The sequence below is a fragment of the Natrix helvetica genome (genome assembly GCF_964273705.1).
Source record: "Natrix helvetica genome assembly, chromosome: Z".
Classification (NCBI taxonomy): domain Eukaryota; kingdom Metazoa; phylum Chordata; class Lepidosauria; order Squamata; family Natricidae; genus Natrix; species Natrix helvetica.
This window is the reverse complement of record NC_138554.1, coordinates 10,503,503-10,517,147: the sequence shown is the minus strand read 5'-3', so window position 1 is coordinate 10,517,147 and position 13,645 is coordinate 10,503,503. Positions and strand designations below refer to the sequence as shown.

Below are 13,645 nucleotides of genomic sequence, written 5' to 3'. Positions count from 1 at the left end.
ATTTCCTCTCCTTTGAAGAGCCAATAGGCATTACTCTGGTGTCTCTGTCTCTTCTTTTTTCCATAGTTACAGCTTTGGTGTTTACAATCTTCATTAAGCAACAGGATACTCCCATTGTCAAAGCCGACAATCGCAATATCACCTATCTTCTGCTTATCTCTCTTTTTATCTGTTTCCTCTGCTTACTTCTGTTCATTGGACAGCCCAACAAGACAACCTGCCTCCTCAGACAAACAACATTTGGCATCATCTTCTCTGTTGCAATCTCTTCTGTATTGGCCAAAACCATCACAGTTGTTGTAGCATTCCTAGCATCAAAGCCAATCCTGACAATTCCAGGATGCCCCACATGTAAAGCTTCCAATACTGCCCTGTGCAGTTTGTTTGGAACAACCACCCGGTCCCCCCACAGTAAACAGCCCTTGATTACTGACAACTCATCGCGTTTGGTAAAATACATCTAAAAATCAGCTCCAACAGGCCCCTTGGGCCACCCCTTCACACCCAGTTCAAAATTTGTTTGATGGTGGAGTCCTTTGCAGAATGATGGGCAATGTCATTGGACGAGACAGGTCCAGTGTCCAGGCAGTCAATGAGCAGGACCAGTTTCTCGGGAGTGGGGTCGGCGAGTAGTTCTGGTAGGGGACAGTGGCTCAATGCATCCCTGTGCCCCAACGGTGGATTAGTTTGTAGGAGTAGGCAGCCAGGAAAACTGTCCACCTGGTTATGTGAGGTGATAATGACACCAGTAGTCCCAGCCACGGCTTGTGGTCAGTCACAAGTTCGAAATCCCGGCCATAAAGGTACTCGTGGAACCTTTTAACTCCCGCTACTGCAGCCAAAGCCTCTCAGTCCATCTGGCTATAGTTTCTTTCCGCGGAAGACAAGGTTCTCGAGTAGAAGGCAATAGGGGCTTCTGTGCTGTTGGGCATGCGGTGGCTGAGGACAGCGCCGACGCCGAATGGTGATGCATCACAGGTTAACACCAACGGCAGGGTCTGGCTGTACTGGACTAGAAGGGAATCAGCTATCAGCAGGCGTTTGACCGCGGCAAATGCGGTAGCCTCGGCTCTGCCCCAGGACCACTTGCCGTTCTTGGCCAGGAGATGATGCAATGGTTCAGCAACGGTGGCTTTCTGTTTAAGAAAGACACTGTAGAAATTAAGGAGCCCGAGGAACGACTGCAGCTCAGTTTGAGTGTGGGGTGTGGGGGCTTCCTGAATTGCTTTTATTTTTTGTGATGTTGGGTGAATCCCAGAGCCATTGATCATGTACCCCAGGAATTCAGCCCTTGGTACATTAATTTTGCATTTTTCTTTTTTGAGCTGGAGGCCTTTTTCTCAAATTCTGGTCAAAACCATTCTTACTCATTTTAAAAGTTGCACCTTGTTTGCAGCCGACACCAAGATGTTGTCGAAATAGGGGACGACTCCTAGTATCCCCTGCAAAAGCCGTTCCATGACACTTTGGAACAGTCCAGGGGTGATACTAACACGGAATTGCAGGCGATGGCATTTGAATGTACCCCTGTGTGTCACAATGGTTTGAGCCTCCGCTGTAGCGCCATCTACAGGCAACTGTTGGTATGCCTGCGCCATGCCTAATTTTGCGAAAAATTTTCTTGGGCCTAGCGAATATAGTAGGTGCTGTACAATGGGTACAGGGTATGCGCTTTGTTGTAGCATGTTGTTTATTGTACATTTATAGTCCACCCAGATGCGGACTGACCCATCAGGCTTGACCGGGGTCATGATAGGGGTCTCCCAGCATGCATGGTCAACTGGTTCTAGGATTCCCTGGCTCACAAGCTTGTCAATTTCCCTGGAAATTTTAGGGCGGAGAGTAAAAGGTACTCTCCTGGATTTTAGCCTAATCGGCGCTATGTTGGGGTCCAAGCTAAAGGATATTGGCATCCCCACATACTTACCGAGACCGGTACCGAAGGCGTCCTCGAACTCCTTCAAGATGGCCTCAGCGCCGTTTTCTTTCACGGAGTTGATCCCGGTCACTTCCAACCCCAAGGCTTGAAACCAATCAAATCCCAGGAGGCTCTGCAGGTTTGCGCTGGCCATGGTCACGGGGAGTTTTTTCACAGAAATCTTTGAAGAGCACCCGGAAAGTGCCCTGGCCCACGATGGGGACTCGGTTCTCCTGGTAGTCTCGCAGGCTGATGTCAGGGGTGCGAAGATGCTGCTTTTTCAAGCTTGGGATGGCTTGCTTCAGGGTCGACCATGACATGATCATTAATGACAATCCAGTGTCAATCTCCAACTCACAGGGAGCATCCTCTATGAGGACAGTGACTTTAAACTTTTTTGGCTGCCTGGTGTGGACTTGCCCTATCGCAGTGTGATAGGTAACCTTGGTTTCTCTCTCTGGCACCCTTGTGGTTTCTGCCAGGCCCCTGGGCTGGGCCTCTATTGGCGGCTCAAAGTAGGTTTAGGCTGCCAGGTGGTGGCAGGGAATTCACTCCGGCACACTTTGGCAATGTTCCCCTTTCGTTCGCAGGTTGCATCTCAGAAATGACAAGTAGACCGGGCATGGTCTCCTCCGCAGCTTGCACAAGACAGCAAACGTGAGTTGAATTTTCACGCTGGCTTCGTGTAGCTACTGCGCATGCTGTAGCTGTCATCTTCTTCGCTGTCAGAGTGCTCTTGCTCTGCGGCCTCGTGGTGGATGTGCGTTTGTTTCTGCATGGCTTGTGGCACGTTTTGTTGATGCTGCAAGATTTCCGTTGACTTGTCTGCTGATTTGGAAGCTCTGGCCTCATGAAGTGCGATCTGCAGAGACATATTGGATCTGGCAAGCAATCATCTCTGCAGATTACTGTCCCTCACACCACAGATTATGCGGTCTAATATTAAGTCATCCAGGTCATGGAACTTGCAATAGGTAGCTGCCTTACACAGCGCTGCCACGTATTCATTGATGGATTCGCCCTCTCTCTGGTTCCTAATGTTGAATTCATGGTGGCGAACATGCCTCAATGGTTTGGGCGCATAGTGGGTCTTCAAGGTCTGCTGTAATGCCGCCCAGGGAACTGTTTGGAGTGGTGTTGGCTCCAATAAGTTCTTCGTGGTTTCAAAGATCTCTCGGCCACAGTACCCCAGAAAGAGGTTCTTCTTTCGGCTTTCAGGGACTCCCATGAGGTCATTTGCCTTGAGGAAGCATTTGAATCATAGCATGTACAATTCCCAGTGTTCAGCCACCGGGTCATATGGAGTTGGCAGGGCTTGCATGGCCATTCTTTTGTCGAGGGCGATACGAGTTTTGCCGCTCAAAATGGTAGCTCGATGCCACGCCGAGAGCTCCAGGCTGGATCTACTTGCTGGATTCCGTTGCTCTTTTCTTTGCCTATTTGCCTCTCAATCCCACCTTTGTCGCCTGTGTTAGATCAGGTATTGAGAAGACAGACACAGGCTTAATGTAACAACAGCTCTTTATTAAGTAACAGTATGTACAATCCAGCAACTGCTTGGTCTGACAGCAGCCCTTTTATAGGGAGCTGTCAGACCTCTCAACCAACAGGATTGAACCTCTGTTCCCACCGGAACAGAGGACCTTGGTGGAAACCATGGTAGTTGGAGTGAATATCTAACACTATGAGTTCTCCCAAATCCAGGCAAACCCATAGCAGCCCACCCCTGATTAGGAGCCTAAAATTAGTCTCTTTGTATGTTTGTTTGTGTGTGAGAGAGGGAGATTGATTGATTGATTGATTGAGAGAACATATATATACGGCCACAAATTTCACATACATAACTTTGGGCAATAGGTCACTGAGTCAAATTACAGAGCTCATTTCCTCAATCTCCAAAAGTAAGTGAATATGTTTCCTGTGGCAATTCACAAACATTAGCCGTCTTCAGCTAGAAGGAGTTACCAGCTCTCCAGTTATAATAAAGACTATGATTAAATTATCACGTCAATCCTCCTGCGGCTCTCAAGATGCCTCCCAGGAAATAGCAGGGGGAAATTAGAGAATAGATAAAAACCTTCCATGTATCATTCCCAACTGAGGGTCATTCCTCAAACCTGGTTGAAGTGTTCACAAGATAACAGGTGTGCTACATTGGGCTCCCAGGATTTGGTGACTTATTTCCTGCTCATAGCACAAATATATAGTGGATTCTCTGCTAATATTTATCAGACTATTGATTGTTTTCAAAGCGGACATATTCTCCATCCTCCCACTCCTGTGAAAAATACCAGAACAACAATTTTGGAAGGTCGGTACTCCTTAAAGGACTAGCGAAGAAAGAGACTGAAAACCAGGCATCCAGACATAAGTGAGGATTAAGAAAAGGGGCCACATCAATTATTGAGGCATGATATATTTTCAAGACAGATCTCAGTGTAAGTAGCGGTTATTCTGCTGCCTATAGCATCCTGTTTGAATTGAAGCTTCTGGCAACAGCAACGCAAGAGCATTTCAATGAGCAGGAATGCTGGGAGTTATTGTCATATTGTTGCTTCCAGAATTGGCCATGAAGGCACAGCCTCTTAAGTGCACTGGAGACGAAGCCATTCGAATTCCACAGGAGTGGTACCAGGAAGGTGAATTTCTCATGGGTGGATTGATGTCCCATATTCACTACATGTTCCCTGAAGTTATTTTCAATAGACATCCATCTGAGGAATCTGTTAACATCCCTTTGTAAGAAATCACTCTCTCAAACCTGATTTTAATCTAATCCTGTTCTCTTCTTTCCATCTCATGGAAAAATCAACACATTTCAATTTTACTTACTCAGTAAACTCTCTAAAGCTTTGAGGCACCTCTTCTGGAGGATTCAATGTTTACTTCTGTCCAAGGTTTTGTCTCATTTCAAAGGTCAAAATGTTTACTTTTTACTACACTCAATGCAGTCGATTGGATTGTGAGGAGCTATTTATTATAATAAGGTGACAATAGATTAAACAAGAAATCTATTTGTAAGAAATCACTCTCTCAAGCCTGATTTTAATCTAACCCTGTTCTCTTCTGTCCATCTATCTGAAACAGTTATATACTATGTGCTAAAGAATATAAATGTATGAAGGGCAAACCTTTTACAAAGGCTTGATAAATAGAAATGTTTTGTTAATTGAACATCTTATTTTCTAACTTAATCAAAACACAATTGATCAGATACTGCATTGAGAATTGGAAACTCTACCCAGTTTATTTATTTTATTTTATTTATTTAGTTTGTCAAATATGTACGAGATAACAGGTATAAGTATAAACATGAACATGAACACAGGAAGTGGGGATGAATAGGTGGTGACAATAGAACAGGGATATTAGACATGCTGGTGCGCTTATACACGCCCCCTTTACGGACCTCTTAGGAATGGGGTGAGGTCCATGGTTGACAGTTTATGGCTGAAGCTGTGAAGTTTTGAGGATGTAACAATAGAGTCGGGTAGAGCATTCCAGGCATTGACCACTCTGTTGCTGAAGTCATATTTTCTGCGTGAGCGGTTTACCTTGAGTTTGTATCAAATGTTTGCCCGTGTATTATTGTGGTTGAAGCTGAAGTAGTCATTGACAGGTAGGACTTTGTATCAGACAATTTTGTGTACTATGCTTAGGTCCGACTGCAGGTGGTGCAGTTCCAGATTGTTCAAGCCCAAAATTTCGAGCATAAAGGATTCTATTGTGAGCAGAGGAGTGGAGGACTCTCCTCGTGAAAAACCTCTAGAAATACACATTTCACGTCATGTTTTTTTTCCTCATGAGGCATCTTCTAAATAAAAAGAAAGACTGGGGATGGCATGAAAGCAAGGTTCTAATATCTAAGCAGCTGCCAGAAAGAAGAAAGTGATCAAGGTATTCTCCAAAGCTCCTGAAAGCAAGACAAGAAACAAAGATAGAAATTAATCAAGAAGGGAAGCAACCTAGAATTAAGGAGAAACTTCCTGACAGTTAGAACAATTCGTTAGTGCCTCCAGAAGTTGTGGGTGCTTCAAAACTGAAAGTTTTTAAGAAGAAATTGGACAACCATTTGTCTGAAATGATATAGATTTCTGTTTGAGCAGGATGTTGGACTAGAAGACCTCTAAGGTCCACTCTGATTTTTCTGTTCTGTCCTGTCCTGTCCTATCCTGTTCTAGTAGTATAATATATAGCAAAATCCTATTTTGAAACAAGTCACTTTATTTACAGTGTGATAACAAAGTTCTATCAACACCTGTTGGCTTTAGTGTTTGCTGTGAAAGAAATAAACAAGGATCCTCACATCCTACCCAACTTCACTCTTGGATTCCACATCTATGACAGCTACTCCGATGCACTAATGACCTGTCGTACCACTCTCGACCTGCTTTTTAAGTTACATAAAATTGTCCCCAACTATATTTGTGGGGCTGAAAAGAAAATTGTGGGAATCATTGGAGGGATGAGCCCTGAAACTTCCATACGCATGGCAGAGATTCTGCAGCATTTCAAGATTCCACAGGTTGGATGCATAGATTAGAATGAATTGGTGGAATTGTGGAATTATTACTAACATAGAGATTATCAGCCCTTGATTTTCCCATGAAGGAGCGATTTCATGGTTTATCAGTAAAAAAATATAATTTAGGAAAAAAACACAATGTAAGATATACAGTTTGATTAAGTTTCATTTCAATATATGGCTGTTTTGAAAAGTTGTAAAAGAGTATTTCTTTCAATATTCATTATTATTCTGGCTACCATTAACTGCCTCAGCAATTTCAATATGTATAATATGTATATTTTAATCATAATGAACACAAGCATATTGTTTTAGTATTTAAAAATGTGGGGGACGACATATGAAAGAAATGGATACTAAGATGAATTAAAAACTTGATTAGATTAGCTACAATAAAAAGGGCTGTGAAAAATTAGATAGATAGATAGATGATAGATAGATAGATAGATAGATAGATAGATAGATAGACAGACAGACAGACAGACAGACAGACAGACAGACAGACACATAGACATAGACACAGACACAGACACAGACACAGACACAGACACAGACATAGACATAGACATAGACATAATGTGTGTGTGTATGTGTGGGTGTGTGGATGTATATATAGAGAGAGAGACAAAGAGAGACAGCAAGACAGAGAGAACCCCAAGGACAGAGAGAGACACACACAGAGAGAAAGAGAGACAGAGACAGAGAGAGAAACAGAGAGAGACAGAGGGAGACAGACAGACACACAGAGAGAGAAAGAGAGAGAGAGGCAAAGAGACAGACAGACACAGAGAGACACAGAGAGAGACAGAGACAGAGACAGAAGTATTAAAACAGACTTTCCCTTTTGGAGAAACCTCTAAGTTAAATTAAAATATTATACTTCCATATTTTTAAAGTGAAAGTGATTTATATTGCCAGAAATAGAATACATCCCTTGATACTTTCACTTACTTTATAATTCCCTCTCTCTCATTCCTCTTTTCTTTTTTTCTTTTTTAGATTGCATATGGTTCATTTGAATTAGCAGCGGCTGTTGAATCACGTTTCCTCCCTTTTTATCGCATGGCCCCCGATGAAGATCTCCAGTATGAGGGTTTAGTCCAGCTCCTCCTGTACTTTGGATGGAAATGGGTAGGACTTGTCATTGTAGATGATAAACACGGAGAACAGTTTATACAAACTCTGGAACCCATGCTCTCTCAAAATGAAATCTGCTCCGAATTCACCGAAAGGGTTGACAGAAATTTCCATTTTTATGAAGGATTAGACTTGGTTGAACGATGTACAAGGCACATTACTTTGTTCACAGAGAAAACAGCAAATGCAGTTATTGTACATGGAGAAAATATAGTCTTTATGTGGCTGGCCTCCACTCTACTTCTGACCCCAATTTTTCTTTCAAAGGCTCTTGATACTTCACAGAAACATTCTGCACAAAAAGTGTGGATCACAATGGCACAAAATGATTTCACATTACATACTTTCCAAAGGGAGCTTGATATGCAAATGTTTCATGGAGCCATTTCCTTCTCGGTTTCCAAAAAAGAACTTCCAGGCTTCCAACAATACGTAAAGGCTGTCACCCCTTCTGGGACAAATCAGGATGGCTTTATGAGAGATTTTTGGAACCAGGCTTTTAGCTGCTCAATACCAAATAAAGAAGCTCCTGAAGATGGGGAGTGTACTGGAGAAGAAAGACTGGAGGACCTTCTTGCCCCCTTCTTTGAAACCAACATACTCAGCCATAGTTACAGTATCTACAATGCTGTCTATGCTGTGGCTCAAGCCTTACATGCTGCTCACACAATTAGGACACATCAGAATGCACGAAAGGACATGGATCAAATGCGATCAAAGATTGTAGAAGCCTGGCAGGTAAGATTTCCTCTTTCTCAGTTGTCTTTGAAAAGATTATACATGGTTAGTTGTTAGTTGTTTCTCTCTAAACAATTTTGGTGTTCCTTCTGCAAGCTCCACTCATTTCTGCAAAGAATGTCCTTCAACAACAATGCTGGAGATGAAATTAAATTCAATGAAGAAGGAGCCCTAGAGGCTGGATTTGACATTGTAAATTTGGTTACTTTCCCAAACAACTCCTATATCAACATCCCAGTTGGAGAGATAGATCTGCAAGGCGGAACGCTCCGTATTCATCAAGACAAAATCCAGTGGCATCATGGATTCACTCAGGTACTATAACATGGACTAAAAAAACAATTCCACATATGTTCCTTTTCTCATGCCTAGATGTTCCTTTGACCCATTGCTAACAATTAATGCATAGGCCCCAATTACATTTCAATCATTCTCTGTCAAAGATATTCAAAAAAACAAATGTATTATTGGATTGTTTAATGATGGACGTTCTATTTCTTTAGAACTTCCAACTTTTGCGTAAAAATCTGCTCTCACTGAATGGTACAACCACAGTAACATGCCCAGATGTTGGCCTGCCCAAATGAAGGAAGTATTGATATCTAAACATTCATTCTGAAGATGGAATTTATATGTGGTCAAATTTCAATGATATATTTAAATGCTGGCAGAGGAAAAGTCTTCACTTCTTCCTGTGGAAGAAACAATTAGCAACCTCAAAGTCTCACATCCATTCAAACTAGTGGTGGAATACGACCGGTATGCTCCGGTACAGGCATACCAGTGCTGCTGGGAGCACCAGGTACCGTTCTGGTACAGTGCTCTGGAGGGCCCACCCGCCAGCCCACCCACCCTCCTTACCTGTATTTGAGCTGATTGGGGTTTCTCACAACACCCACGGAGTGTATGGTGCCTGTGCAACACTCCGCTGAGCAGCTGGAGTGTTGCGGGCAATAAGTACGCATGTGGTGGATGCCGGGCCCCGTTGCAGCGTACCAGTTGCAAGGAGATCCGGAACCCACCACTGATTCAAACCCCCAAAGTTTGGGATTCTTTCCATTCATTGCCAGTAAATTCTAGTGGCTTATACAATCAGCCAGACATTTATACAGGCCTTGTTATTCACCTATCAAGTCTTGCTCAAGGACCTGGGGTAGGGAGACCTTGTGGTTTGATGGTATTGTTGCAGGTTGTAAGCTGTTCCAAGCAGAACTGTCTTTTGTAACAGGTTGTTGGTTGGAATTGACAAAAATCAACATCAGTCCATTGCAAACGGCAGCTTTACTGTAGGCATACTGTGAAGACACTTTTAACAGCACCAAATTATAACATCTCCTTAACCCTGATTATTCTTCAGATAGACTCAATAGGTGGATAAAAGTGCCAAAATCAGTCTAAAGTACTCAAAGAATGTGCATCCATCCATAATAGTTCAAATCAGTGATGGGTTGCAGATGGTTCGCCCCGGTACAGGCATACCGGAACCTGCCTGGAGCACCGGGTACCATTTCAGTACGGTGCTCCGGAGGGCCCACCCGCCCACCTGAGCTCCTTACCTGTCCTTTAAAGCCTTCGGTGCTTCTGCACCTGTGCATGGCGCGTACAGAGCCTGCATGACACTCCGCTGAGCAGCTGAAGTATCACAGAGGCTTGCGGAGGCATCACTGGAAGGTACGACGCATGCGCACTCCTCTTGGTTTCATGTGGAGGACGCCGGGATACGGAACCCACCGTTGGTTCAAATCAGTGGTGGGTTTCAAAATTTTTTAGAACCTCTTCTGTAGGTGTGGCCTGCTTTTTGGGAGTGGCTTTCCGGCCATGTGACCGGGTGGGAGTGGCTTGCCAGCCATGTGACTGGGTGGGCGTGGCCAACTTGTAAAATGTGGTGAAACTCACTTAACAGCGCTCTTACTTAGCAACCAAAATGTTGGCTCAGAAACTCTGGCATTGAAGCATGCAAGTCTTAAAGCTGTCAAGTTACAAAACCCTTGCACCCCTAACCCTTCAGGAAAAAAAACCAGGGGTGTTCAAACTTGACAACTTTAAGACTTGTGGACTTCAACTCCCAGAATTCCTCCTCCAGTCATGTTGGCTCAGGAACTCTGGCATTGAAGTGTGCAAGTCTGGCATTGAAGTGCAAGTCTGGCATTGAAGTGCAAGTCTGGCATTGAAGCATGTCAAATTGAAGTGCAAGTCTGGCATTGAAGCGTGTCAAGTTACAAAACCCTTGCATCCCTAACCCTTCAGAAAAAAAAACCTAGGGGTGTTCAAACTTGACAGCTTTAAGACTTGTGGACTTCAACTCCCAGAATTCCTCCTCTTGCTCTTCATCTTGATGATGTGTGGACGGGCGGGGGGAGGGAACTGGAACTGGTTCTAAATGGCACTGTAGATTTGTGGAACCTCTTCTATAGAAGAGGTTAGAACTGGCAGGAACCCACCCCTGGTTCAAATGTATATGCCATTCAATTGCTAGTCTCCCTTGGCAGTTTACAAACTGAAATCAAGAAGAAACCATACAAAAATATACAACACAGGAAAGCAAAGATAGAGAAGGAAATGACCTGAATGGAAACAGGGAAAAGAAAGAAGCAATTTTTTTGCCAAAGGCCTGGGTGAACAATATATCTTCGGGGATCTTTGAAATAGTAAAAGGATGTGGAGAGGGCATTTGAATTTGGGAGAAGGCTTATTCCAGAGAGCAAGAGTTATTATAGGGAACATGCACTTCCAGGATCCCAATAAATAAGTTTAATCAATTTTCAGGGTAATAATTTATAGCTGACCAGCCAGTGTAAGGCTGTAACTTAAGATGATGAAAAGAGGATGAGTCAGCAGAGGTACTGCTGCTTTAAGAAGCTGTCTATATAAGGGAGGCCATGTGAGGGCACCTTTCGCTCCTAGTTTATCTCTCTCCTCATGTATTATCTTCATAATAGTTCAGGGTTGGGCTCCGATTCCTGCTACTGCCAGTTCACTCAGGGATGTGCTGCACACGCACATTTGATGCGCACATGCACAGTACTAAAAATTGCTTCTGTGCATACACAGAGCAAAAAACAAGATGGTAGCGCCTACACCACCACAGAGAGAACCAGTTCAGTGGCGTGGCAGGCCAAGTTACTACCTATTTGGCTGAACCAGTGCGAACAGGTAGAAATCCACCACTGTAGTAGTTCTCCACGTAGTGTTGGAGATGTATTGCTTGCCTAGCTATGCCTAGAGTGTGTGTGTATCCTTGTATATAGAAGTCTTGTATATAAACCACTGTTTGTAAAACAATCCTCTGTGTCCTGTATTTTGCTCCTGGGTTGTCTCTACTACTAAAATAGTAGTCATGCTGCAAACACTCTGACATCAATGGAACCAGGAGTGTGCCAACACTGCCAGCTCAAACCAGCTGAGCAGATACTATGGAAGACTGGCAGTGAGCCATGTAACCAGGTCTTTAGGTGGGACGTCATAGGTGATAACAGAACCTTGAATGTGGAAGAATATCAGAAATATTCAAGGTCTGGATATAAATCTGGACAATATTCCATTGATTAAACTTTGAGTAAACTAATAGGAAATGAAACATAACTCAGTTGTATTCCTGGAGCTGACAACATTTTTTGAGGTTAAACTGTCTGAGTCAGCTTCATGGCAGGATTGACTATCAGCAGTCTTGTTCTTATTTGTTGCATGTAGAACAACAACATAAGCAAAACATTCATATCTGGTTTATTTCTTTATTTGGGGACAGCTGCCTCCTCCCTCCTTATGCAATGAGCCTTGTCCTCTTGGAAAAAGAAAGCACAAGATTGAAGGGCGGAAATTTTGCTGCTACTCTTGTGCTCCGTGTCCTGAAAATATGATATCCAGACAAATAGGTAAGATTAATAGCATCCCAATGGAACCAGCCTGTATCCCAGTTAACAGGAATCTCTTCAATATTATTTGCTTGCTTTATTGATGAATCTCAAGTCCTAGGATCTAATGCAGAGCCTCCTGATTGTGAGGCAATAGCTCCACTTCTAGGCCACTGCACCACTCTGCTATATTCTGATCAACTAATGTCGAAGGCCCAAGAGTTACAAAAAGTTTTAGAAAACATATTGGAGACAAATCCAGAAAAGCAATTCTGAAGTTTGGAAAGAATTAGGTGCTGTTCAGAAACTCTTTTCCTCTTTACAGATACGGAGAATTGTGACAGTTGTCCAGAGGATCAGTTTCCAAACCAAGATCACGATGAATGCATTCCAAAGACAATGAATTTCCTCTCCTTTGAAGAGCCACTGGGCATTACTCTGGTGTGTCTCTCTCTTCTCTTTTCCTTCTCCACAGTTCTTGTGCTTGCAATCTTCATCAAGCAATGGGACACTCCCATTATCAAAGCCAACAATCGTAATGTCACTTACCTTCTACTTGTCTCTCTATTTCTCTGTTTCCTCTGCTCCTTTATGTTCATTGGACAGCCCAAGAAGGTGACCTGTCTCCTCCGACAAACAACATTTGGTATCATCTTCTCTATTGCAATCTCTTCTATATTGGCCAAAACCATCACAGTTGTTGTAGCATTCCTAGCATCAAAGCCAGGAAGCCTTTTCCACAAATGGGTGGGGCAAAAGTTGGCCTATTCTATTATCTGCTTCTGTTCCTTCATTCAAGTAGGTATTTGTATTGGTTGGCTGAGTACTTCTCCTCCATTTCCAGATTTAGACATGAAGACACTTTATGGAGAAACCATTGTCGAATGTAATGAAGGCGCCATCATCATGTTTTACTGTGTCTTGGGCTACATGGGCCTCTTGGCTCTTCTCAGCTTCACTGTGGCCTTCCTGGCTAGGAAGTTACCAGATACTTTCAATGAAGCCAAGTTCATTACTTTCAGCATGTTGGTTTTCTGCAGCGTTTGGTTGACCTTTGTCCCCACCTACCTGAGCACCAAAGGGAAGTACATGGTGGCCGTGGAGATCTTCTCTATCCTGTCTTCTGGTGTTGGTTTACTGGGATGCATCTTCACCCCCAAAGTCTATATAATTATACTGAAGCCTGAACTCAACACTAGGGAGCAATTAACACATAAGAAATAAAAAAGGAACAAGATTCCAGTTTGAATAAGCAAATACCACTTAGAATTGTGTGTGTACATATAAATTTGACTGAATTTATCTTGGAATTCTTTGAGAATTATGTTTTTTGGGAGAAATGGGGTATATTAATTTTTAAGCAAGCAGTTTTCCAAATGATTTGATTAAGCTTTTCCATTGGGTTTTCATTAATAGTAACGTAACAACTGGGTTAATATCAGGATAGACATCGGATGGAACAGAGAACAAACTTCA

General features: G+C 43.1%; 1 protein-coding gene across 1 annotated transcript; it reads left to right on the top strand.

Moving 5' to 3' along the window:
- Positions 1 to 4,487: 4,487 nt before the first annotated feature.
- LOC309401271 (vomeronasal type-2 receptor 26-like) lies at positions 4,488 to 13,393 on the top strand (the record flags this gene model as incomplete). Its single annotated transcript, XM_081970334.1, has 5 exons — positions 4,488 to 4,557; positions 6,190 to 6,443; positions 7,443 to 7,574; positions 8,255 to 8,318; positions 12,495 to 13,393. 5 exons carry the CDS (start codon positions 4,488 to 4,490, stop codon positions 13,391 to 13,393), a joined length of 1,419 nt encoding a protein of 472 aa, XP_081826460.1.
- Between the last annotated feature and the right edge of the window lie 252 nt (positions 13,394 to 13,645).